A 27,855-nucleotide genomic window follows, 5' to 3' on the forward strand; every position below is an offset into this window, starting at 1 on the left:
GCATCTTCCATGTCTATTAACCTGATATTGTGCAATCTACAAATCAGTGTTTACTTTAGCTTTTCTCTCTGTAAAACAAAGCTGCTATTATTTGTTGCCCTACACATTACATGGAAATATTTGATAAATGATATGCTTGAACATTTTCAGGAAGATGGCATAAATAAATGGGTCAAATTTCAGGAAATATATATATATATATATATAACACAAGCAGAGCATAGAGAGGGTAAGAATTCAAGAATAGCAGAGAAGTCCTGACTCAAAAATTAGACAATGGGGATAATCCTAAACAGATTTTTGCTAAATGAGAACAAAAAGAGAAGGTTCCAATTCAATCTTTCCCAGCCTTATGCCCTGACACACTCCCTCATGTGCTTAGTGGTCAGGCATATGAAAACTTTAGTATTTGTCTCCCAGATTCACTATGTCTTTGGACCTTCTTATAACTGGAATAAGCTTTCTGGCCCCCCACACCATTCTGGCAAAGTCCACTAGGTTATTTAAGAATGCTTCTTCTCCAATGCTGTTTCCTCTGTGAGGGAATATATCATCCACAGCTAGCACTAACCCCCTTTTTGACTTTGTTCATCCTACTTTGAACATACTTTCCCCCAAACATTCATCACATTAAGGCATAACTCTAGGATTATATCAAGCTATATATCTATAGGGAATGTGAGCCCCTAAAGAGCAGGGACTGTATGTGTCCTACTGATTTTTGTATCTTCTGAGCATTAAGCAGAGCCTTTACTTGATTGAAAACCTGATGAATGAATCAAGTAAACAGGCAAAAAAACAGGGGCAACTGTGAATGTTGTAGCATCCTGTGACAAAGTCAGAATAAAAGATTTAGAAAGAACCTTAGGAACTACCTCATCTAGTCCCCTCGCTTTGCCGATGAGGTTGGGACCCAGACAGCTAAAGGGACTTGCCCAAGGTGACACATCTCCATTGTGTCAGAGTCTCCAGGCCCCTACTCAGGCACTTTTCACCTCCCCTTGGATGGACTTGGCTGCAGTCCCTCCCACCCTTAACCCCTAAATACTCTTGATTTTTCTAAGAATTTGGAAAACGAATGTGCGGTTCTTTTAATTTGTGTTTATCTGCATATGTGAGTTCCTGCTCTAGTGCTAAGAATAGAAGGAGATGTCAAAATAGCTCTCTCAGCAACTCTGAGTGTACAGAAAATGAAGCGGAAATGAAAAGGGTGCCTTCAGAGAGGATGTCATATCACCAGACTTTGGTTTTGAAGCCTCCAGAAAGCTATGGTGTCAGCAGAGAGAAGCTGTTTTCTTTTTCTTTGGGCCACACTCCAAAAACGTGGGATCTTAGTGCCCCAACCAGGGATTGAACCTGCGTCCCCTGCATTTGAAGCATGAAATCTTAACCACTGGACCACCAGGAAGGTCCCCAAGAAGCTGTTTTCTGATGAGGATTTCTTACTATCCTGAGTAAGGTTGGGTGGGTGCTAAGGTCTGAGCAGCAATGCCTGGCAGATGCTGGGCTCTGACCCAAAGATATGGAGGTATAGCTCTGGGACAGGGGAGTGGCCTGAGGCAGTACTTCTGTTTCCCCATTTCAGGGAAAGTCTGATTGCAGACCCAGCTAAGGACCCACTTGAGGTTGCTGTCATGAATTCTGAGTGAGACAGTAGCTTTATGGTGGCAACTGTAGAGAGTATGGGGGGGTAGGACTAGTCAGGGTTGGGCTTTGTTAGGAGAACACAAGAATACAAAGAGAGGGCAAGGGCATTGAGAGCATATGAAAAGAGGTGATCCTAATAAGGGACTTTTGATCTTAGTAGGGAAGGAGGTGAGGAACAGTGAAAGGGTGGTAGGATCAAGTGACTACAGGTTCTTGTGGCACTGAAGAATTATTGAAGCTGAAACAGACATCTTAAATTATGATAACAGAAGGCAGCAATAAGAGTTAGTGACAAAGTCAGGGGTATGACCCACAGACCATAGGAGTGAGTAGCTGCAAAGCTTGGAGGACAAGATCATTGCAAGAGGATGTCAAGAAGCTGAAAGGTGAAGGTATCATCAATACAGATAATAAAATAATTAAGAATTATGACAAGTGTGTTGTTGAAGTGACAGTGAGCCAGGAATAAGGTCACGTCTATAGAGTAGCTCAACAAAGAGAGCTCATGGCGGTGTCACTGTAGCAGCTACAGCTGCCTCATTCTTGCAAGAAGATAATGTGGACCTGAGCAGTGGAAACAGGACTCTCCAACATTCCAGATCTCTGTCACAAGGCCTTAAATCTGCCTCTATCTGCATTCCTGATAGAGTTATAATTACCTGCTCTCTGGAAGTAAAGAAAAACTCACCCTTCATGAAACTCATCTGTCTTGATTCATATCTCTTTCAAATGAGGGATTCTTATAGGAACTTGGCCTTTTCCCCATGACTGCTTGCAGCAGACTGCATTTTTCAAAGATGGCCACTCCAGGATAGATCCATCCCTACTTACAATGTGATGTTGATCCAGGCTCTACTTACAATGTGATGTTGGCACTCCTTCACTGAGAGGTGGAGTCTTGTTTCCTCCCTTAAGCCTGGATGGACCTTTGTAACTGCCTTAACCAATAGAATGTGGCACAAGTGACGCTATGTGATTTCTGAGGCCAGGTTATAAATGCAAAGTGGCTTTGGCTTGATCCTCTCTGCCTCAGAACATCTGCTCTTGAGCTTGGCTGCCAAGTTTTAAGGAAACTCAAGTTGCATCGAAAAGCCATGTCAAAAGGTATTTTGGCTGACAGCCTCCAACCAACAGTCAGCATCAACTGCCAGACAGGCAAGTGAATGAGCCTTCTGATGATTCCCGTCCTGGCTCTCTCATCTTCCCACAGAGGTCCTAGGCATCAATATGCAGAGACAAGATATGCCCTGTCTAAATTCCTGAGCACAGTGAGAGATAATAAAGTGTTACATAGCAATAGATAACTAGTATACTGCCTAGGGATGTTTTCACCTCTTGGCACTTGACAAGTCCTGACAGGAGGTGAATTTACCTCTCCTTGCTATTTTTACATAGTCAGAAGTTCCTTTAGATGATTCTGCCTTAAGAACACTAACCCTTGCAATTACTTTTGGATAGGGAAGAAACAAATATAAATTTGTTAGCTCACCCTTTTTGGAGTATCTTTTATGTACCAGGCATTAATCTGACCTCAAGGGGTCTTCCCTGATGGTCCAGTGGTTAAGAATCTACCGTGTAATGTGTGGGTTCGATCCCTGGTCGGGGAACTAAGATCCCAGATGCTGTGGAGCAACTAAGCCTGCAGGCTGAAACCACTGAGCCCACATGCCACAGCTAGAGAGTCTGAGAGCCACAAGAGAAGATCTTGCATGACCCATTGAAGATCTCGAGTGCTTCAACTAAGACCCACGGCAGCCAAATTAATGAATTAATTAAACTAAAAAAAACCCACAACTGTGACCTCATGGGACTTAGAATCTGAGGAAAGAGACGGACAAAAAAATAAAAACTTACAGGAGAGTATGACAGGTGCGGTGAGTATGGTGTTCAGAGGACCCTGTGGAGCAGGCAGCACCTAGTGCAGCCAGCAAGGTCAGGAGAGGTTTTCCAAAGGTGTGTCATGAGGCTAATCTTGAAAGGTAAGTCAGAATTGGCTAACTTGACAAAGGTGTAGGACTACCGTCATCTGTGAATGACAAGAGTGGTCACGTGAGTATCACTCTGGCAACTACAGCTCCTCATTCTTGCAAGAAGATGATGTATATCTGATTATTGAAAACAAGATTCTCTAACATTCCAGATCTCTGTCACAAGGCATTAAATCTGCCACAGGAATGGACTCTTGTCCATATTTGGGGTGAAGGCAAGACAGTTATGTTACACATATCCTATGGGCTCCTAGATCTGACAATTTTTTGGGCAAAAGACTTAAGAAACAGAGCAGAAGGTAAATTAGTCCTTATGAACTCCTGACTAAACACTGACTACTGAAATGATTTCTGTGTAACATCTGGTCATGAACACTCTTCTCAGTAAATGACTGAGAAAATTCACCTGGGGTGAATTTTAATTCAATGCTTTTAATTTCCCATCATCTGAAATAACTCTTTTTGCTACCTGGTGGCCCTAGTGCCTGACTCTGAGAAGATAAACAGATGGTCACTGCAGGAGTCACTGGGTCTTCATGTTTATTCATTTTTTAGCCCCCTCCTTTTTGGCAGGTCCCCTTTCCAGCTTGTCTCACACAACCCAGTCACATAAGTCCAGAATGAAAACCAGAATCCCTCCAGAGAGTCCTCAGCACAAGTAACTCCTGTTTATAATAACAATTAAAAATCATTTTGAGAAAAGAGAAAAGAAAAAAGAAAATCTGGCATAGACATTCTAGAAAAATTTTGGGGTGGAGGGATAGGTGGGAAGAAATTTTCTCTAACAATTTTTTCTCCTTTGAAAAATAAATAGTAAAAAAAAAATTAAGTATGGTATTCAAAAATTATTTTCTGATTTGTCCTATACATTGACTTATGAATCTATGTAAGTTGTCTTAGGATTTAGACAAATTTACCAACTGATCTTCATAAATTTCTTTGCCTCTATAAAATTCAATTTTCCCACTTACAAAATGGAGCTAATGGTGTTATCTACCAAATATAGATACTGTGATTTTTTTTTTTGTTTTTTGTTTGTCCGTTTGTTTTTGTCTGAACCATGCAGATTGCAGGATCTTAGTTCCCCAATCAGGGATCAAACCCATGCCCTCGGCAGTGAAAGCACAGAGTCCTAACCACTGGACTGGCAGGGAATTCCCTAGGTACTATGATGTTTAAGTGAGAGAATGCTATGAAGGGGGTTGTATCTCTTGGCCAGCACCTGGCATAAAGTTAGTGCCCTCTCTGTCTGTCACACACACACACTCCAGAAACACAGAGAACAGAACAATTATTCATTATGGTCTTTAAGTTATTAATACTAAAGGAGAGTACACTACTTCCTCCAGAGAGGACTGATATTTTCATTAAAAAAGATTTACAATGGTTTTTTAAAGTGTTTCTGAATCATGGGCTCCTTTGAGAATATTCTAAAAGTTATGGGCTCTCTCTGCAAGAAAATGCGAACACACGCGCGCGCGCACACACACACACACACGTACACAATGTTTCTAGAACCTCCGAAGTCCAGTGATATGTGCCTGGTTAAGAATCTCTGATCTATATAGCCTGGTGAGTATTTTCTGCCTATCCCACTACTTGTCACAAAACAAGCTTCCCTCTGACGCTAAGATGCACCTTTGGAATGTTGCAGTCCCATAACCTGAGGTGTCTCCTGGCAGATTCCTCCTGTAGCAATGTCGTAAAGGCCTTGCGCAATACACCAGGGCCTCCTTCCAGGCTGTTTATGACTCCTCCAAATTCTTGCAGCATGGACAACTAATATGTGAAAGGACACAGAAACTAGTCTTAATCTGAGCAAGTCAACAGCCGAAAGAAACTGCAGGAAAATGATGTATCTGATAAAGTGGAAATTGCCCCCATGACAGCTGATTAAGCAAATTGTCCCCTTGGTCACAGGATATATCAGGAGTCATCATCACCAATTATTATTACCGGCTTCAGGAGCATCCTGTTCACTTGTTGGGAAAACTCAATAGATGTCAGAATGGATTTTAGAGTCAGAAAGGCCTGGATTTAAATCCTGGCTTTCTTTGCTATAAAAAATGGTGGAGGTCATTGAACTTCTCTAAATCTTGATTTCCTTATCTGTAAAATAGGGATAACAAGAGTATCTTCTCAGAGGACTATGAAAATTAGGTGAGATAGGCAGGTAAATTGCCCCTACCCAGCAAGTAGGAAGTACTTAGTAATACAGTTGCTATTAGGGACAGTAGCCAAGGGCAATAACAGCATAGACTTTGGAGTTAGGGAAACTTGGCTAGAAATGTTGACTTCACCAATGACTTACCTGTTTAACTTTGTGCAGGATACCTGATCCCTCCAAATGCCCATTTTTTCCAAATGAGGCTTAACTGAAGCATAACGCCTATTTCAAAGGGTAATTCAATGAGCTAAGCCATGTATATATGCTTAGCTCAGTGTCTGGTACATATTAAACACACAGTAAATGGTAACAATGATGATGATGATGGTGGTCATAATATAGCTAATACTTAAGAAGCTCTTAACTAAATTCCAGGAACTGTTCTATGCACTTTACACGTATTACCTCATTAAATCTTCACAGCCAATAAGGTAGGTCCAGTTATTACCTCCACTTTACATATAAGGCCTGCAGAGGTAAAATACGTTGTTCAGCATCACAGAGCTGGAGAGAATCGAAGCCTAAGCAGTCAAGGTTTGAGTCTGTGTTTACTACTGTGTTTTTCTGATCTTGATGAGTCAAAATCAGCCCTTTTAAATAGCCATTCATGGTTGTACCAAGAACTCAATTCACTAAGGCCAGTGAATTGAGTCCATTTCTCTGGCTGGGGCTCCCTTGCCTGCCTCGTAAGTTTCATGGCCCCATGTTAGGGGGACCTACTGCCCAGGAGCAAGTGCATTTCCAGGGTCAGAGGATATTGATCCAGGAGGGTTTGGAAGGGTGGCCTCGAAAGGAAAGTCAAGACTACCCTCCCAAACCCTCCTGCATCCACTGGACTCCAGCCCTTAACTGCTCTGGTGTGAGAGGGACAGCCCATCTACATGACCACACAGAGATACGGTGTTTGAGGTTTGCTTGAGAATTGCAAAAGGTGAACACATTGGGGCAGAAGAATTTCCCGCATGCTTGTTTTGCTGCTTCAGAGGCTCCAACTACAAAGGTGGACCAGGAAGCCCAGGCTCACAGGAAACCCCTGGCCTTCTGCTCTCCCCCAAGAGTGACAAGGCTTCCACAGTCATGGTTCACAGGAAGCCAACAAGAGCAGCAGGGACAGGTGGGCTGATGTTCTTACATCATGGAAAACACAGTCACTGAACACAGAGAGCCGAATTATACAAGCCAAGTTAACAGCCTAGGTCAGAGAGCAGAACCTGTGAAGGAGAGGGGAGAAACCAGGCCCGTCTTTCTGGTCAGGTCACCCAGTGGCTGTGACAAGAAATGGCTTTATGTGGGGGATTTAGCCCCTCTGATCTCCATCAGTGCTTCACCTTCTCACAAATCACCCCCCACACACACACCATCTAAGTTTTAAGGCCTGTCTCCCTCATCCTGAATCTGCTGCCCCAAGCTCCTCTGACACAGAAATGTTGGTTCCATTACAGCTGCTCAGCCTCGTTTGGCTTAGTTTGAACACAGAAGTTCTGTGTTTGTACTAGTGGAGTTGGAGGCAGGCAGCCTTGAAACACAGGGCTAGCTGCTCCGGTCTCACTACCTGCAAGGGGTGGTCATTATCCTCTCTGCGACAGTGCACTCTACATACCCGGAGTTCTATTTTGTCTTTGCACCTGGCCCTGCCCACAAGGATAATCTCACATGCTACACATCTGGGAGCAGTTCTCTGTCCTGGGAAGAATTCTGGAATGGAGACATAAAAGGAAAGAGGAAGCACGCTCCCCAGGAACCAAACGCACGCAGTTGCATTCAAATATAAACCACTGGCTTCTCAGGTTGGGTCACATGGCCTGTGGCTCAGGGAGCTTGGAGGGACGAAGCATCCGGGCTTCAGTGAGCAGAGTGTGCAGGGAGTCATCAAACGGCCTCTGATCTGTGGCTAATCTAGATGAAGATACAGGAGGTATTTTTCTCAAACGATGACACAGAGCATGAAGCTGGAAGGCAGATATGCTTGGGATAACAGAACCAGGAATCCAAAAGAAAGTATAAAGTGGGGGGTAAAGCACTGATTACAAGATGAAATTTATGGACAAGAACAGATAGAGTTCTGCATGTGTCTGAAAAATAAAAACCCAAACCAAAGGATACCACCTAGGTTTAGATTATAACTCTTAATCCTAAGTACAAAACAATCTGAAGTTCTATTTCCTCACTAGTGAAACTGGGACACTGTAGCCCCTCCCTTATGAAGTTGTCATGAGGATTAAGAACAGTTAATACAGGGAAAGTGCTCAGCACAGTGATGTGATGATGATTGTGATGGTGACAGGTAACATGTAGATGGTTCTTGGTACAGTGCTTCATACCCAGGCAGTACGGTTCCAGAGCAGGTGGTTCTTAACCATCATATTATACTAACTCTAATAAAGGTTAAGTCTACCTAGTACAATTATTACCGACTAAGGGAGAGATGTGGGCTTCCGTGGTGGCTCAGCAGTAAAGAATCTGCTTGTGATGCAGGAGACATGGGTTTGATCCCTGGGTCGGGAAGATCCCCTGGAGAAGGAAACAGCAACCCACTCCAGTATTCTTGCCTGGGGAATCCCATGGACAGAGGAGCCTGGCGGGCTACAGTCCATGGGGTTACAAAGAGTCGGACACGGCTTAGTGACTGAACCACCAACCAAGGAGAGATGTAGCTAAGCCATAGTAGGTGTGAAAATGACTTTAAGGATGTGGTTGGCAGTCAGTTCGATGGAAGTTACGTAAAGACTGTAATGAGGTGTTTACAGTTCTTGTTACTGTTTGCAGCAGAGGCATCACAGGATGACCTGAGAAAGTTCTGCCTCAAGAAGAAATGACTTTGAGGGGACAGGGCAGCTGCCTGCTAAAGTTATGAGCCTGCTCTTTAGGGACCCAAGGCTCAGAACTAAGCCAGGTGGGGGTCAGCGCTAGGTAGACAAATTTCAGCTCAATATCAGGAAGGCCTTTCTGACATGCTGGCCCAGGATGGGCAGTGAGCATCCTGTCCAGTGTCAGCAAAGCCTATGGTTCTGAGATTCAAATACTTGACAAGTGAGTGGTGGTTGGAGAAGATAAGGTCCTGTCCAGCTGGGACATTCCAGGGCTATAGGTACAATGGCCCATGTGACAAACACAGTGCAGAAAGTTGTTCCCTTCGGGGGCACCCTGAGATATCTGGTTAACTCTTTCCTCTTTTTTAAATAAAAATCTCAGCTTGTCTGAGATCTCAAGCCATTGACTGAGAGCAGCTCTTTCCAGAATGAACTACAAAGAAAGGATTTTTATAAGAGAGACCCAGGGTCTTCCCTGGTGGTCCAGTGGTTGAGAATTCACCTTGCAATGCAGGATCCGTGGTCCAGGAAGATTGCACATGCTGCAGGGCAACAAAGCTCATACACCACAACTGCTGAAGCCTGTGTACTCTAGAGCCCACGCCCCACAGCAGAAGAAGCCACCACGCCTCGCAACTAGAGAGTAGCCCCTGCTCACAACAGCTAGAGAGAGCCTGCGAGCAGCAATGAAGACCCAGCGCAGCCAAAAATAAATGATTTTTAAAAAATAAAAATAAAAAAGCATTGACGTGTGATGTGCTGGAGCAGAGTAGTGTATAGAGGTAGCTAAGGGGTAGCGGGAGGACTCAGGATTGTTGAGGAGAGGAGTCAATGGCCAGAAATAGGTGCCCAAAGTGGGGAAAGCAACAAAAGTTACAGGAGGTTACACAGAGTTGTGTAGAGCCTTTTCAACAGCTACTCAAAGCATGGACCAGGGACCATCAGCGCAGGCATCACCTGGTGCTTCTTAGAAACAGGCTCCACCCACACCAAGTCAGAGTCATCGACAAGTCCACCAGGTAACTCATGTGCACTTTAAAGGTGAAAGGCAGTGATGTGGAAACCATCTAAGAGAGACCTGGGCTCACGTGTGCTGTGCTTTCGTCTCCAAAAGAAAAAGAAAAAAAGGTGGGGCTGGAGGAAGACCTGCAGTCTGGTCTCCATGGGGATGGCCCAGCTGTGCCTTCCAGCCCAAGCTGCTCCAGTGATGTCTGCGTCTTCAGTCGGGTTCAGAACAGTCACTCAAATCTGCATAAGGAAGCCAGCGGTAATGGGGCCTGTGGGCACAGCTACTCATCTGACACCTAATTAAGCCATCTTGACAAATCATCTCTAGAATGCCCGTTATTATTTTAGGAAACGACATAAAGAGAATGATAATTAAAAGTAACAGCCTCGGTGTGAATTTGGACTTCATTCCAGTTGTTGGCAAGTTAAGCACCTTGGGATTTTTTTTTTAAGGTAACATTTCTTTAAATTTTCATAGATCACACAACCTCAAAGCTTGTCTCTGCTGCAGGTTTTTTTCTCTTTCCTTTGCCATTGCTTTGAGTTTGCAGCTTTATTCTACTGCTGTTTTTTTTTTCCTTTTTTCCCCACTGAGAACTTTTTGATCTTGACTTACAGTGGGGGAGGGCACTGCTTCTGGATATTCCATGCCATCTGAAGCAGAAAATGCCGAACACCATCACATGACATTTTTCAGGTGAGAAGGCAATTTTACACTTCACAGATGGGCCGTGTGAGGCCTGTTCATGCAGAGGATTTTTCCACCCCAGACTTTCATCTGGATGGCATCCGAGGATTTGCGCTGAAGTTCACCCACTGCCTTCCTGCTAGACCCACTCGCCTCCTGAGCACCGCCATGTTTCCCTGGTCTTCAAGGTGTCCGTCAGGGTGCTCACATCCTTTGTCACCTGCCCGGGCCCACTGTCTGTGACCTGAGCCACTTGGTCAGTAACACCCTCGCTGTCCAACCTTACACCCTATCCCCTCCTCCTGCTCCTCCTTCCTGACAAAATTCAACGAGGGATCATCCCACAATCCACCTTCTCTGCTTCTGACTCCAGCTACTGAGAGAAATGCAGAGAACCCCCAGGACCAACTGAGGCCACCACAATTTCACAGTCGCTGTCCTCTCCTGGATTCTCAGCAGCACTTGCAAACATTTCACTCCTCTTCAGTCAGCTCTGCTCCTCTCCCACCAAAACCCTCCTTTTCCTTGATCCTGCGTTTCCATCTTAGGGAGGCACCCTCTTCCCTCTTTTCGAGTTGTTTGAACGCAGATTCAACACCAGGGGCTTCCTGAGCTCACTTAGGCAGCTTTTACAAGTTCAGATTCCCTGGCTCTACATTCGAGCAAATGAATGAGAATCTCTAGGGCGGTCCCGAGCTGCCGTATCTAGACATTGCCTTAGCTGGGAACCACTCGTTGGCCTACATTCCCTGACCCTCGCGCCTCATTTCCAGTTACTCACCAGTTGTCAGTCTGGCTTCTCTCCTCACACTCTGAGAAACAGGGCAGCAGTGACAGCCACTACGGCCCAGGCATGCTGCCCAGGTTTCCCAGGCCCTCTCTGGGAACTGATGTGGCTGATCACTCCAAGACTGCTGAATACCTTTTCTCTTTTTTTTGCCTTCTTCCTCTGACCATCTTCCTCAATGCCATTAGTGTGAGTCTTTCTTGCACTTTAAATAAATTTGCTGGTGGCCTCCAGTTCCCCTGGGTTCAGCCCTCAGACCCCTTGACCATCTCAGTCTATGGTTCCTTCCTGGGAAATCCATATGGCTTAATTTACAAAACACATGCTGAATTGCACTCCCGCTCTCATTTCTCTCCTAACGTATCCATTCCTCCAACTCCTTGCTAGACATCCCCACCTTGTTGCCCCCCAGGCATCTTAACCTCAAATATCCCTGAGACCAAATCCACAGTTCCCCCAGCCCCTCCCCTCCTTCATTCCAGCCCTGTGCCAGCTCCTCCTCTTCTATCCTGTGCTACTTAATATCTCTTAATATCTCCATTTCTGCTGCCCGGGAGCTGCCCTAGAAACCCAGACGCCATCCTATAGCCTTCCTGCTTCCTCATCTACTACATGTCATTCAGGCTTCCTGACTTTTACCTCTTAAATATTGCAAGACTCCACTTCTTCCATCTGACTTCTTGTTCCGGTCATCCTTATTTCTTGCTTGGACTACTGAAATAGACTCTTCATCAGACTCTGTCCCTAGTCAAGCCCCACCCCCGACAGTTGCTGGGGTGATATTTGTAAAATGCCAGTCTTGCTAGGTCCATCCCCTGACTTAAATGCTTCAAAGTCTTCCAGGATTGAAAGATAAAATCCTAGCTCCTTAGGATGGCACAGAATGCCCATGGTGACTATATTCAACTACCAAGCCGGGACCAGGGTGAGGCAATCAAGGATCCAGTGTTCAAAACTTAAGGAGACACTCATTCTCAGGTGCTGATCCTGCACCTTCATGGTCATGAGAATGAGTGCTGCCTTACATTTTGCACCATAAAATTGCCTCACCCTAGCCTCCACCCTGCCCAACTGTCTCTATAGCTTTTGACTTAACAGTCCACCCCCCACTCCCACATTTTGTGCTTAGTATTCTTACTCTGCTTGTTGCTAGACCATCACAGACACATTTCTCAAAGCTCAGAGTGGTATCAAGAATGCCTCTTCCAATCCTACCTCTATGGTCCCTTAGTTCCATGGGCATCACCGCTACCACTGCCCTGACTACATCAGAGTTTCCACTCCCCGTGAGCTTCTCAAGAGCACAGATAGTGTTTCTCTGGCTAGCACCCCAGGCAGCACATAGCAATCAGCAGGTGTTCTACCAATGTTAGCTGAACTGAATACAAGTCTGCTCTGAGAACTTGCTTGAGTTAGCCTCAGACCCACATCTACCTCTCATCCCCTTCAGAATGACCTCTAAGGACTGCTATGCGCCAGGTATAAACTAGAGCCAGGCCTCTGTCCAGACCTCTGAGGGCAGAGGGGTGGCTGTTAAACCATCAGCTTTCAAAGGGTGGTAGTCAAGAGTTCTAGCAAACAACTCCCCTTCTGACAAATTAACTTGATGTTAGTCTGAACTTTCCAGAGGAGTTATACAATGTCTGGCCAAGCGCTATTTCTGAGCTTTCTTCCTGCCAAATTTTCACCATGCTGGCTCATGCTTGCCAATCTTGTAGCAGTGGTATTTTCTAGCAGGGAACATGAGTAGCTTTGGGAGTTATTCTGGATCTCATAAAGTTGTTCCCGGGGCCATTTTATAGAGTGGGATTCAGTAATGCATCCCCTCTGGGGGTATTGTTGCTGCCAGGAGAGGTCCTTGGAGTTTCTGTTGAACTTCCTTGAGTACCATCTAGGAGGGATCTGTCATAGACAAAACAGCTCTAGGGTAAATAACAATCTATAAGACCCAATGCACCAGTGTTACTTCTTTAGTGTCATTCAAGTACTTTCTTAACTATAACCTTATTTAGGGGCTTCCCTAGTGACTCTGACAGTAAAGCGTCTGCCTGAAATGCAGGAGACCCAGGTTCAATCCCTGGATCGGGAAGATACCCTGGAGAAAGAAATGGCAACCCACTCCGGTACTCTTGCCTGGAAAATTCCATGGACAGAGGAGCCTGGTAGGCTACAGTCCATGGGGTCGCAAAGAATTGAACATGACTGAGTGACTTCACTTTTACTTTATTTCTTTGGGGATGCTACCTGTGCTATGTCCATATCTGTATGTTCTCCATACAGCCTGGGTATACCTAATTTGCTCAGACTTTTACCTTCCCCAGGGCTGTATTGTACCTGGCACCTAGTACTTGGTATCATCTGGTGACAGGGCATGGGAGGAGAAACTTGGGGGACAGACTTGGACCTGGAGGGGCTAGTCTCCAGAATAGCTGAGGGTAACAAACAGAACACCATGCTTGGGCGTTCCACTTACAGGGAGGCCCAAGAATACTGGAGTGGGTAGTCTATCCCTTCTCCAGGAGATCTTCCTGACCCAGGGATCAAGCCCAGGTCTACCGCATTGCGGGCAGATTCCTTACCATCTGAGCCACAGGGATGGGGAAAGGAAGGAGTAATTGATAGCATGTGCAGGGTGGCTACTTCTTGGTTTCACTTTTCTGTTTAGCATAGATAAGTTTTCTAGCTTCAAGCCAAAGAAACCCAGCCTGAAACTCCCTTCTAGCTCCCTACTTTGGATCTGTAACTACTAAATCCTGATAGAACATCTGAGGTAGACTTAGGCTTAATGGAGAGGAAGATAAGGGAGTCTGGGCACATAAACTCTGAAACAGATTAGGTCATTACAAAACCCCCAAAGCAACAAAGAATCCACTGTTTCCAGGGAGTAGGGGAAATATTTCTAAGGAGGAAGTGTGAGGCTTGAAGCTAGTGGGGGTCTGTGCAGCAAGGAAGGGTTATCAGGTGGTCCCTGTGGTTGGGAGGGAGGTACAGAAACAGGGTGAGGCGTGAGTGAGGCACAGTGGGTGATGCATCGGGGAAGCAGCTGGTGTCTGGCCTGGGAGCCATGTAAAACTTTTTTTTAAACTGGAAAGTATTATCAAGTAAGATTTGCATTTTGGTTAGATAACCTTAGTAACTAGATGGAGGACAAACCTAGAGAGATTTTTCACCCCCTGGTTAGAGAACTGTTGTCCGCATTCATTTGTTCTTTCACTGATTCCAATTTATGAAGTTTGTAATATAAGCCAGGCACTGATCTAGAGAAGAAAAGATAGCCTACACCAGGACTCAATAATACATATTGAGGAGATGGATTCAAGAAATACTTTGTTGTTAAAAAATCATGAAGACCTTGGAACTTCCCTGGTGGGCCAATGCAGGGGAAACGGGTTCGATCCCTGGTCCAGGAAGATCCCACATGCAGCAAGGCAACTAAGCCCATGTCCGACAAATACTGAGCCCATGAGCCACAACTACTGAAGCCCTCATGCCCTAGAGCTCATGCTCCACAACAAGAGAAGCCACTGTAATAAGAAGCCTGCACACTGCAACTAGAGAGTAGCCCCCCTCTTGGCAACTAGAGAAAGCCTGTGTGGATCAATGAAGACTCAGCACAACCATAAATGAATAAAATTTTTAAAAAATCATCAGGACCTAGTGACTAACAATATGGGGATAGGTGGGAGGAGGGACTGAAAAGGAAAGAGGAAGCATACTGATGGATGGTTGGAACTAATACTATGTCCAGAGGATTTTTAGAGTATACTCTGTATGATACCATAATGATGGATACATGTCGTTATACGTTTCTCCAAACCCACTGAATACACCACACGAAGAGTGAACCCTAGGGAATTCCCTGGTGGTTCAGTGGTTAGGACTCTGCTTCCACTGCAGGAACTAAGATCCTGCAAGATGCATGGCATAGCCAAAAAAAAAAAAAAAAAGTGAACCCTAACGTAAATTGTGAACTTTGGGTGATAAAGATGTGTCAGTGTAGGTTTATCAGTTATAACAAATGCACCATCCTGGTAGAGGATGTTGATAATGGGGAGGCTATGCATATGTGGGGCTTCTCTGGTGGCTCAGTGGTAAAGAATCCACCTGCCAATGCAGGAGATACAGGTTTGATCCCTGGGTCAAGAAGACTCCCTGGAGAAGGAAATGGCAACCCACTCCAGTATCCTTGCCTGGGAAATCCCATGGAAAGGGGAACCTGGCGGATTACAGTCCATGGGGTCTCAAGAGAGTTGGACATAGTTCAGTTGCTCAGTCGTGTCTGACTCTTTGTGACCTCATGGACTGCAGCACGCCAGGCTTCCCTGTCCATCACCAACTCCCAGAGCTTGCTCAAACTCATGTCATGGCATCGAGTCAGTGATGCCATCCAACCATCTCATCCTCTGTCGTCCCCTTCTCCTCCTGCCTTCAATCTTTCCCAGCATCAGGGTCTTTTCCAAAGAGTCTGTTCTTCACATCAGGTGGCCAAAATATTGGAGTTTCAGCTTCAGCATCAATCCTTCCAATGAATACACAGGACTGAATAAGTTGGACACAACTTAGCGACCAAACAACAGCAACATGCATATGTGGGAGTAGAGGGTATGGAAAATATCTGTACTTTCTGTTCAATTTTGCTGTGAAACTAACCCTTCTCTAAAAAAGATTAAGCCTTATTAAAAAAAAAAAATCAGTAGGACCTGACAATGATATTGAGTGGGATGGGGAGGTGGGATGAAAAGGTAAGGGGAAACCTATTGATGGAGGGTTGAAACTAATGCTATACGCATTACTTTGCTATGCTATGCTATGCTATGCTAAGTCGCTTCAGGCGTGTCCGATTCTGTGCGACCCCATAGACGGCAGCTCACCAGGCTCTGCCGTCCCTAGGATTCTCCAGGCAAGAATACTGGAGTGGGTTGCCATTTCTTTCTCCAGTGCATGAAAGGGAAAAGTGAAAGTGAAGTGGCTCAGTCGTGTCCGACTCTTAGCGACCCCATGGACTGTAGCCTACCAGGCTCCTCCGTCCATGGGATTTTCCAGGCAAGAGTACTGGAGTGGGGTGCCATTGCCTTCTCCGACCCATTACTTTATAATTATATAAAGTCCAAAGGAGTTTTCTGTAAGAAGCTCTGCAAAGATTAAAACACGTAGATCAAAACAGACTTCATTTGCACTATCTTTGAACCAGGAGACTACTTTGGAATTTGTTATTTCTCCAGGTCAGAGACTTAGACCTGCCCTAGGGAAGTAATTATAAAATCAACTGAATTGTAGGTTGAACCCAGAGAGGTTGAAATAAAATACAAACGTCTTGCTGAGCTTCTCTCTGCAGCCTCGTGGTAAGCCTTTCCTACCAGTTCTAATTTTGTCAAAATGGGGTTGCTTTCATGTAATTTTAGAAGGAGCTTTCAAAAATGGAGAGCAGCAAGAACCGCAAGTGAACACAGATGGGCTGGGGGACAGGGTGGAATTCATTTTATAAAAATGAAAAGTATCTCATCTCAAGGAAGAGAATAAGATGAGAAAAGTAACTAATGTTACTTTAAGAGGCAAATCAAATCATTCACTTTGTTAACTTAATTCCTTATCTACAACTATGAGTAAAGAATAGCAAAATTAGAAGAAAAAAAAAAGCTATGTGCTCTAAATGCCTATAAAGACACATGCTTATTTCTGCACTGTGTTGTATGCATCATAAAGTCCTGCTGGGCAGGTAGCCCAGATCGCCTCCATGTCTCACAGTTCTGTAAGGCAAAAGGATGAAATATAATTTTTACAACCCTGGGAATGAATTAATCCCTGGAGAAAAGAAGGACTGAATTTTCTCACCTGCTCACATTCAGCTGGCTCAGAACCTAAGCAGGGCACCAAGGACCGGCTTCCTCCTGTTGCCACAGGGCAGGACACCAGATTCCAGCCTTGAAGCTAAATATCTGACCTGTCAGTGCTCGGTCTCTGTGGACTTCCACCTGTTCTTCCTGGTAAACAGCTTCTAGGAGTTTCACCTCTGGGAAACTGCAGGGACAGCCCTGACAACAACATCGAAAACATTCTCAAGAATAGCTGAAGATGCCTCAGGTAACAGAGTATGCTCCCATCCTAAGCAGTAGCAAATGCTATATGGGCTGCACATTTTTTTTTTTTTAAGTGAAGAAAAACAGCTGCTCAGAAGAAGCTAAGCTCCACTAACTGCTGACATGCAAACCCAGCTTTGACAGCTGAGCTGCAGCTTCGCTCCTGGTCTACAGGTGAAATGAGCTCTCAGCCTTGCAGAGACCTATTGGTGCAGGAGAGAGGTGCCTGTGAGCAAGGACCAGGCCTCACACTTGCTGGGGCATTTCTGGTGGGCTTTGAGGAAAAGGACAGCCTTCTACCAAAGCAGAGAAAGGGGAAGAATGAAGAGGCCACATAGTGCAGGCTGTTGTCTTCCATGCTTTATTGACAGAAAGGGCTGAAGACATTTTATATGTCCTCCCCAAACTGTCAACAGGAAGAAAGGCAGGAGTAAAACAGGTGCCCAAGGCTGCTGGAGGTCCTTGTGCCCTGCCTGTAGTAGTGGTCTAAAGGCAGCTATAGGACTTGCCTGGTGGTCCGGTGGTTAAGAATCCGCCTGCCAATGCAAGGGACACAGGTTTGATCCCTGGTCTAGGAAGATTCCACATGCCGTGGGGCAACTAAGCCTTTGCATCACAACTACTGAAGCCCTCGTGCCCTAGAACTCTTGCTCTACAACAAGAGAAGCCATTGCAATGAGAAGCACACACTCTGCAGCTAAAGCCCTCATGCAGCAACAAAAACCCAGTGGAGCCAAAAATAAAATTAGAAAAAAAAAATTAACATGGCTGTAAGTTTAAGATGAGGGGATCTCATCATATTATGCTTGCTTTGGTTCCCTGAAATTCTGTCAGGGTATTCCTTTCCTCTCTCTGTAATAACACCCAATCAGTAAGACTGAGAAAAACAAAATGGAGGACAGGAGTTTACTTCTACCCCAAACACACATAGGGGGAAGGTTCCTTTTTACTGAGTAGCTCAGCCATAGTATTACAACTACTATACAGTAAGAGGTGTTACTTTCTCATACAATGGGTTTTCCTATTACCTGAAAAGTTACTTACTGAGGGTCTGTAACCAAGGTAAAACACCCCAAAGTTTAGATCTGCATCAGCATTTCCCTTAAGAGCTCAGGTTACAGCTTTCATGAAGGAGTTGAAAAACAAATATAAATTAATAGCCACAAAAGATGGAGACTTGGCCTCTATCTTTGTCTCTTTCTTTTTTTTTCCTTTGTAAATATTTTGAACAAACTTGTTTTCTGTTTTCTTCGCAGAAAAGCAGAAATAAACTGAGAAAAAAGGAGAAACGGGAAGGAAAATGGTGAGAGAAGCGGGGAGGCCACCTGTATAAAAGGTGGCAGAAGAATGAGAACTGACAACCATCCAAAGCTTTATTTATTTAGTTCCTAGCTTTCTGTTTCTTGGCTCTATGGTGATCCTGGCTATCTATATAGTCAAGAAATTCATTTACTTTTCTTTTTTCCCTCTCTTTTCTTCCTTTCCCATCTCCCAGAATGTTTTTTGACATTTTTTGTAGGATACAGGTCTAGTTAAGAGCCTCAGTTTTAATACAGGACTGCCTGGGTTTGAAACCCAGCTTTCCACTGCTCTTTAACTGAGTGCCTCTCAGTACGTGACTCAAACTCCTTGTGTTACAGTTCCCACCTCTGTTAAATAAGAAAAACGAGCAGAACCTGGTTATAGGGTTGTGGTATGGATTCTTTATTTATAAAGTGCTCTCTGAAATGCCAGCCATGATTATTGTAAACCCTCACCTCATCTCTCAGGTAAACAGTATCTTCCTTTGCCTCAATTCAACACGACTGCAGTCTCTAGTTACTATATCAGTTCCCAGAACTCGTAATGAGGGCGGCTGGTCTAACAGGTTTCTTGTAGCATGTCTCAAGGAAGTGGTCTTGAGGTTCAGTGCAGCCCAGTTCTGGCTGAATACCTGGTACACCTGTGAGTCTGTCCTGGGTGGATTGACCTTGAACCCCAGGCAAGCCTAGGGTCAGCCAGGGCCAACCCAGGATTGCAGCCGTACCAGAGCCTAGTGCAGATCTGACCTGGCCCCCACAAACCTCTATTGATCCGTCTATAATTTTCTGCTACCAAAAGCATGCCCTGAATGCTTCGGAGGCCCAGCCCTTCCCTGGGGACAGTCTTGCTGTTTCCTGCACTGCCCATTCTTGTCCATCTCCATCCAAAACATCTTTCTCCTTCTCGCTACCCGGCAAAATTCTACCTGCCCTTCCAAGATTTATTTCATTCTCATCTCTTCTATCTGGGAATTACATCTATCTTGACATTATTTTCCAGGTTAGTGGATAATATTCTGGCTGACTCTTCCACCAGTCAATTTCTGGTGAGCCCAGATACACTGGGGAGGCATTTTTTTTTTTTTTCGTGGTGCAATAAAAGCACATATTGGGCAAGAAAAATTTATTTCTAAGAAGAAACATATTTCAGTGAATGTTTAAACCATATAACAAACTCCCAGAGCAGAAACAAAAACTATCATGAAATTTTTAATCTTCATCCTTAGAAGTCCATCATCTTCAGAGCCAGGTAAACAGAGCCTCAAAATCCACCATCATTATCAAAATTGGGGAGGCATTTCTGAATGACCAAATGACTTTGGACTGGCCTCAGTTAAGCCACTTTTCTGTGGGCTTTTGGTCAATGTTAAGAGTCAGATAAGGGAGAATAGATACATTTATATGTATTCTGAGTTACTTTGCTGTCCACCTGAAACTATCACAACATTGTTAATTGGCTATACTCCAATATAAAATAAAAAGTTTAAAAAAGAAATGTAATCTGAGCTCCTACAGATTTCTCCTTGGCTGAAGGTGGGCCAGACATGTGAAATCTTACATCACTGAAGGGGAGAATAGAAGTTACCGCCCTTTTTGGAGGAAGTTCCAAAGGAACAATAGTTGTTTCTTAAGCATTTCTGAGAAAGAAGGAAGGAAACATCCCTATAATTTCAGTTTAAGTGCCACTGGGCAAACAGATATAATCTATGAGGGACCAGCTAAAGTATGATTATGTAAAAGAAAATTACAAATTTTTCATGAGCTCTGAAGTTGTTGCAACTTATTTACATAATAGAGTTCTAATGAATTTGCAGGATGGTGAAGATGGTAGTAAAATGTTATACTAAGAGCCTTATAGAATTACAGAATGTAAGAGTTACAGGTGCCTTTATAGACCAATTGCTGGTTCTTAATCATGAGTATGGGGCTTCCTTGGTGGCTCAGTGGTAAAGAATTCGCCTGCCAATGCAGGAGACACAAGTTTGATCCCTGGGTAGGGAAGATGCCCTGGAGGAAGGCATGGCAACCCACACCAGTATTCTTGCTGGGAAATTCCCATGGACAGAGGAGCCTGGTGGGCTACAGTCCATGGGGTCGCAAAGAGTTGGACACACTGAAGCGACTGAGTACACAGGCAATCATGGATACATGATAAAATTTTCACTGGTCCACAGAAAACTAAGATAGATTTGGATAATCAGTTGTCACATTGTGTTACAAAGTAAGATAAATTCAATTTAAAAGGTCCTTCTTTATTCCAAGATTAAATTTTTCCCATTTTTGTTAATATATTCTTTCTTTTATGAAAAATGGTGACTATGAATGGTAGTTTGTTTTTTTTTTAATGTAGCCTATTTAACTCTGCTTCTTTTTATTATCCCAATCAGTTAAATTTTTTAAATTAAAATATAATATACATATATCCCCAATTAATTTTAATAGCTCTGTATTTGTAATAGATTTTTAGCTTGGCAAAATGAAAAGTTGAGTAACCTGAGATAAGTTTCCCTAATTTTTTAAAATAAAATTTATGGGTATGATTTATAAAAATTTATGAACCCTGATTGAGTTCAACGTCCTATTTGCAAAAAAAAAAAAATGGAGTCTAGACAGGTTAAATATTAAAATATTATACATGCACTGAAGGTCCCATAGCCAGTCAATAGCCAAGCCAAGACTGGAACCTGGGTTCTTGCCTCCTGAAAGTTCAGAACTCTTACCGCCTACTCAGCTTCACAGGTGTGCAGGATTAGTACAGAGGGGAGAATTTGACCTAAAGCTACTTACAGTGCAGAACTGTGATGAACGTGAGTTTTACGTGGTCAATTAGATTACATGTTAAGTTGTATTGTGCTTTGCCACAAGTATCTCTTACAATCATGACAAATAATCTTTACCTGGCATGAATTATGCATTTTTTGTGTGATTTTCATCTGATCAAAACTCAGTAGGATAGCATAAAATTTTATAAATATACAGAAAGAAATATGCCCTTATTTCATCACCTCGCTCATAAGCTACTTAGCTCATTTTCTTACTTGTCAGTAACAAAACAGTAGCTGCCACTATTTTTCCCTTGCAGCTCACAATATAAGAGTTCCAATGCAATAATCTGCATGTAGGACAAGATGAGCTAGCCTACTCAAGCCTATCTATTGAGCCATGTCCATATCAGATAACATATGTTATCAGACCAAGGTCAATATAAAAAACCCTGGAGCCAGGAAAACATTCAACTCTGTGATGCTAAAAAATTGTAATCAGGGGAGCTGATGAAGAAAGCATTTGTCTTTCTAGACTTCTGCTTTGCCTTCCTTTCATCCTCTACTTTTGTTTATTTTAGATTTCTTTGATGATGTTTTTAACATTCAGCTTATCTCTGATTTTAACAAACTCCCAATAAGAATATGTATCTACCGCTTTGGGGGAAATTACTCCAAGTTAATTTCTATAACCTGCCACAAATAATAGTACCCCTGCAGGTCATCTTGTTGTCATCCCTCTGTCTTCTGGAGCCAGATGGGGGTACACATATGATCTAGTAAAAAATTATACCTGTCATTCCTGGAGATAACACATGAACCAAGGTTCCTTCTTTCTTTTTTAAACTGAGATAACTCACATACCATTTCAAAGTACATAGTTCAGCAATGCTTAGTCTATTTACAAGGTTGTGCAACCATCACCACTATCCAATTCCAGAATCTTTCATCCCCGAAGAAATCTCATACTCATTATCGTTCCTCATTCTCCTCTGTCCCCAGCCCCTGGGAAACCACTAATCGACTCTCTATCTCTATGGATTTGCCTATTGAACCAAGGTACTTTTGATCCCAAATAATAATAACCAAGGTGACCTCAATTCGGTTAACCCAGGAGACACACACACACACACACACACACACACACACACACACACACACACAGCCATGAAATTCCTCTCTGGCAACACCTCACCTTCCCTTCTGATATGCAGGACTCCTTCTTCCATGCCATTCCCATGTGTTTCAGAGGTGATATACCTGCATTTGTCCTACTCAAGGTGCAAGCCGTCCCACCCCTTTCCTCTTCTGTCAAAAACCATGACATGTTCTATCACGGTCCTGCATTTGTAGGGTAATGCTTAGGTAAATTCCCCTCTGCTAAGGTGCTAAGAACTAACAGATTGACATTTTAGTGGAGACCTTCTGAAGTCTAAGGCTCAGCTGGGATGACCATCTGACCTAGTTTGTTTGAGACTATCTCAGCGTATGTCTGTTGCCCTGGCTTAATTATTAACAGCATTCCCTTTCCCTCTCAAAATTGTCATGGTTTTGAGTGTCTAAGTCGGAGAAGGCAATGGCACCCCACTCCAGTACTCTTGCCTGGAAAATCCCATGGACGGAGGAGCTTGGTAGGCTACAGTCCATGGGGTCGCTAAGAGTCGGACACAACTGAGCGACTTCACTTTCACTTTTCCCTTTCATGCACTGGAGAAGGAAATGGCAACTCACTCCAGTATTCTTGCCTGGAGAATCCCAGAGACAGCGGAGCCTGGTGGGCTGCCGTCTATGGGGTCGCACAGAGTCAGACACGACTGACGTGACTTAGCAGCAGCAGCAGAACCTCTAAGTACATGGTCTCCCAACCTTACCTAAAATCAATGACTAATCATGGTAACTATGGGCATTGTTTCAGGCCAACAAGGGAAATATATTTAGGGAAACGAAGTTCTAATATTTCTCACATTGCACCCCAGCTCTGCATTCCTATAAAAGGTTTAAATTCACCAACCTGTAGGAATCAGGACTTCATCCACAGGCAAAAAAGCATCAGCTTCTATAGTGACTTCATGGTCATATATATTTGGGGAACCCTGGGAGAGAAAAAGTAGAGAAAGAAATGAAGATTTATTGCTCAGTCTTATATATTTGCTTTACAACTTCTCTTGCAGAAATGATTTCAAGTATTGATGAAAACTTTAGAAATCTCATTTGACTGATGAGGATGACTAATATGTTCATTTAAGTTAGGTAGGTAGGGGCTCAAAATAGTAGCCGATAGATCTGAAAGAAGCTTTCAAGGATGACCCCAGCATGACTTTCCTGAATGGAATGATGAAAGTGAAAAGTCAGAGAGACAATGGTGGCTTGAAAACCTTTAGGGTTTTCACTTATTAGCAGAGGTTTCTTCTACTCTCCTCACATACCAGGCAAAGAGAAGAGCAAGGGTCAGTGACCTGTAACACACAAGCGCTGGGTGTTCAAAGCATCGCCTGTAGGCTCACTAGGAGTGGGCCATGTCACCACTTCTCTGGCCTAGTTCCCACCCAGAAGTCCCCCACTCCCTGCCACATAGCAGAAGACTGGGAGTCAGAACTGGGGTCCCAGCTCCTCCATAAAGACAGCCTGCCCTCCTGGCAGAGTCCAAGGCTGGTACATGAAGTGTTAGTTGGTGGTCAGGAAGGCCTGGGGTCTAATCCTGGCTCCCAGTGAGTGGCCCAGGGAAGTCACTAAACCTCCTGGAATCTCACTTCCTTCAGCATAAGACTGGGCTGACGCCCCCATTCTGTCCAGGGTTCTCGTGGGGAACAGTTTAGTCAAATGTGCTTGCGAACTGGAAAATACACATACATGCTTCTGACAAGAAGGATTATATTTTAATAGCAGTATTTTTTAGTTAATTAAAAAAATAATTTTATTTATTTATTTATGGCTGTGCTGGATCTTTACTGCTGCACGGGCTTTTCTCTAGTTTCAGAGAGTTGGGGCTACTCTTTAGTTGCGGTGCGAGGGCTTCTCACTGCTGCGGCTTCTCTCGTCGCCGAGCACAGGCTCTAGGGTGCACGGGCTTCAGCAGTTGTGGTGCACAGGCTCAGCACTGTGGTTCCGAGGCTCCAGAGTACAAGCTCAATAGCTGTGGTGCACAGGCTCAGTTCCTCTGCACCATGTGGGATCTTCCCGGATCAGGGATCTAACCTGTGTCTGATGCATTGGCCGGCGGATTCTTAACCACTGAGCACTAGGGAAGCTCTAATAGCAGTGTTTTAGAGCTTCCCAGCAAAAGATGTGGCATGGAAAGCAGCTGAGGGCTTTGCTGAGTGGATGCTCAAAAATAAACTACACCAGTAGTTTTCAACTGGGGATGATTTTGCCCCACAGGTGTCCTGAGACATGTTGGATTGTCATGACCAGGGATAGTCATGCTCCTGGGGAAGCAGTTCTGGGAAGAGGCCATGGATTTTGTCAAACAGCCAACCACGCCCAGGACAGCCTCCTCACCCCACAACGAGGAATTATCTGGCCCCAAAAGTCAACAGTGTTGAGGCTGAGAAACCCTGAGCTGAGGTAAATTGAAGGCTCTGCAGTTTCCTGAGAAGTAGGCAGAGAGAGGCAGTGCGCTCTGGGTATAAACTGAAAACAGACTCTACGGTGAGATGGCCTTGGCCACAAAATCAGATGGAGTCATCCTGAGGAGAGAGGCCAAGATTTTAGAGGCCATGAGAATCGATGTCTACACATGACAGAGACTAGTTTATTTACACTACCAAGAGGCTCTGTTTCTGAGGAACTAGGATTCTCTTGGATTGTCCCAGTGGTCAGGGTAGGAGTGGGTGGGAGACAAGGCTGGAGCAGAGGCCTCTACCCACACTTTCTTAGCCACTTCTTTTGTCCCTGATCTGACCTGGGAAGGCAGGTCCAAGATGATAGTGGCCTGCATCGCTGCCTATAGCTGTTATAGCCCAGAAGGGTCTCTCTCCTGTGTGACTCTCCCTGTGTCATCATCTCATGCCTCAGGCTACTGAGAGCACTGAAGAAGCCCCTGGGACTGAGGAAGAGAATTTGGGACTCTTTCTTTGGCCCTAATTATTTGTTCAATGCTCACCTCAAGGTTCAGCAGTATTCCACTGTATGAATATATCACTTGTTTATCTGTTCTCCTGTTAACAGACTTTTGGGTTGCTTTGAAATTTTTTTTTTACACTAGGGCAGGAAGAAAATGATTCCATATGAAAATCACAGATCAATAAATTGAGTCCAAGATGTTGAGAAGAAGTCTGGGAGGAGAAAGAAAGGAACACTGACTAGGCATCCACTCTCTTAATTGTTGAGTCACTAAACAGCAGTAACATTCCTTCAGTAAAGAAAGCATGCTTTTCAGTTTATGACTCTCTTACTTGGAATAATGCAATGTCTCCTCTAGTGGAATATTACTGTTGGATTATTTTCTTTTCCAGGCTGATGAAAACTTGGCAAGGAATGCTGATTCACAAACAGAACTGAGGCCCATCTCTGAGTTCAATGTTTGCTTTCCTTAACTTTGTTTGGTTGCTACTATTTGTATTAATAATGTTAACCATTTAGAGCTCACTATGGCTTGCATGGGGCATTAAAGACCTTTTTGTGCTTTGCCATGACCACCACCTAATGCAGCTCTAATCACCTCTAGCAAGATAGACGCTGTTGGTTCCTACCCAAAAGCCATCTCGATTCCATTATTAGCAAACACCCTCCTTTTCCCCTGGCAGAACACTGACTAGTTGATTCATCCTATACGAGGATATGTTCAGGGATAGGACCCCCACCTGGGCCCCAGAGAGCAAACTTTGATTTGTCTAATTCCCTTGTTGGTGACTGGGTTAAGCAGAGCATAGGACACACTCTGGCCAACAAAATGTGAAGAAAGTCTGTTGAGGAGCTTCTGGAAAAAGTTTTGCTTTTTCTTAAAAATAGAACATTAGAGATATGAAAAAAAAGAGTAGGTCCTTTTTTTAAAATCTCTGGATGTGACTGTATGAAAAGGTGACTCATGGAGCTGTGGCAACCATTTTGTAATTAGGAGGGGATAAGCCTGAAGACAAAAACCCTAACACTGAAAAAGCAGAATGGAACGATGGAAGAATTTGGGTCCTTGATAACAAACCTACACAGACATACCAGAACCATAACTATTGCTTTTCATCTCAAATTGCCCCAGGCCTGCTTTCATAGCTCTTTGGGCAAAGTTTCAGTTTTGTTTTGTTTTTTTTTAAAAGTTCACCCACTTTTGCGTTAGATAAGAAAGGAACAGCCAAAAAAAAAAAACCTCAACTAATCTGCAACCTACATACGTTTTCCATTCTTTGAAAAACACCGTGCTTTCCTGTCTCTATGCCTTCAACACTCAAGCTTGGAAGTGATGAGTCAAAGCTTGACCCCCCAAGTAGGACAAAATCTTGCTTATTAAATTTAAAAGACAAACAAAAAGAAAATATATATGATGAGTTGACTCCTTTAAATATTAAGTTTTGAGCTATTTTTCCTGGGGAGGGTTTAAAATACACTATAATGCTTTTCCAGTGGGGCAAGAGATGTTCTGAAAATTCAGAGAGACCCCTTGATCCCAGGCTGATTAACTGCCCAGCAACTCTTACGTGTCTGCTCCAAAGGCTGGTGGCCCTCACCCATCCCCACCCCTGAAGCTACTGGCTGTGGATCTGAGCTGTACTTACTAAGACAGCACACACAAGGGAGTTCGCCCTGACCACTTTTCTTTGTGGGGTCTGTGATCTGGGAAACTATGCAGCCTCTGGAACAAAAAATTTAGAAATACCTGTCCCTCCAAGTCCTTGTAGGATTGGAAGGGTGGAAAATTCTGGTCAGGAGGGTCCTCCTCTCAGGTAAACAGAAAGAGCCTTAGTGAACTTTATGTCCCCATTTTGTGTTCTTCACTGGAACACACAGGCAGATGTACTACCTCACGCCTAATTTCTCTTTCTATTTCTGAATCTATTCCTTTAGACCACCTCCTTGCTTACAAAAATGTGGAAAATAGTGAAAAATCACCATGATCTGCTACCCACATAATACCATTAATATTTTGTGTTATTTATGTGAAGTTTCTTTCTGAGCTTATTTTTAAAAGTGGGATTTTATGCTTATGATTGCAGAGTCTTTTATGGCTTGTGCATGTTTGTCTTTTTTTTTTTTTTGGTTTGTCTTTAAGATCTCAAGAAGGACGGTTCTTGAACATAAAGAATGAGCAAGTGAAGAACCATCTTTCTTATTTTCAAAGGAAGAGCTTTGGAAATTATGTAAGAACAAATTAGCTCATGCTATTTGAAAAGATTCTAGAAAAAAATCAGCAAACTCCTAAAAAGTATAAAAATGCAAGGTATTACTAGCAGGCTGTGAACATCATCTTGTGGTAGGAAATCATGCCCAAGTGATTCAAGTATAGTGAACAATGATGAGCTTCTCAGATGAAGAGAAAGTCATAGACAGAATCTAGAGTTTAGCTAAGCCTTTTATTTTGTGTCATGTAATAGCTTCCTCAGTAAGCTAAAATATTACCATTAGGGGGGAATGAGGTAGTTTAGAAGAAATTACCTAAGAGGGGCTCTCAGTGTCTTCACACCACTCTT

At 43.8% G+C, this 27,855-nt stretch overlaps 1 protein-coding gene across 2 annotated transcripts in view; it reads right to left on the bottom strand.

Moving 5' to 3' along the window:
* GALM (galactose mutarotase) overlaps positions 1 to 27,855 on the bottom strand; it is a 64,026-nt gene that overhangs the window by 9,819 nt on the left and 26,352 nt on the right. For both annotated transcript variants that reach the window (XM_081483228.1, XM_081483227.1), the window contains exon 4: positions 23,247 to 23,328. In XM_081483228.1, the coding sequence (XP_081339354.1) occupies positions 23,247 to 23,328 (82 nt within the window). The remainder of the gene's footprint in view (positions 1 to 23,246; positions 23,329 to 27,855) is intronic.

Source organism: Giraffa tippelskirchi, chromosome 4 (assembly GCF_054371585.1).
Source record: "Giraffa tippelskirchi isolate mGirTip1 chromosome 4, T2T-mGirTip1v1.2.pri, whole genome shotgun sequence".
Classification (NCBI taxonomy): Eukaryota; Metazoa; Chordata; class Mammalia; order Artiodactyla; family Giraffidae; genus Giraffa; species Giraffa tippelskirchi.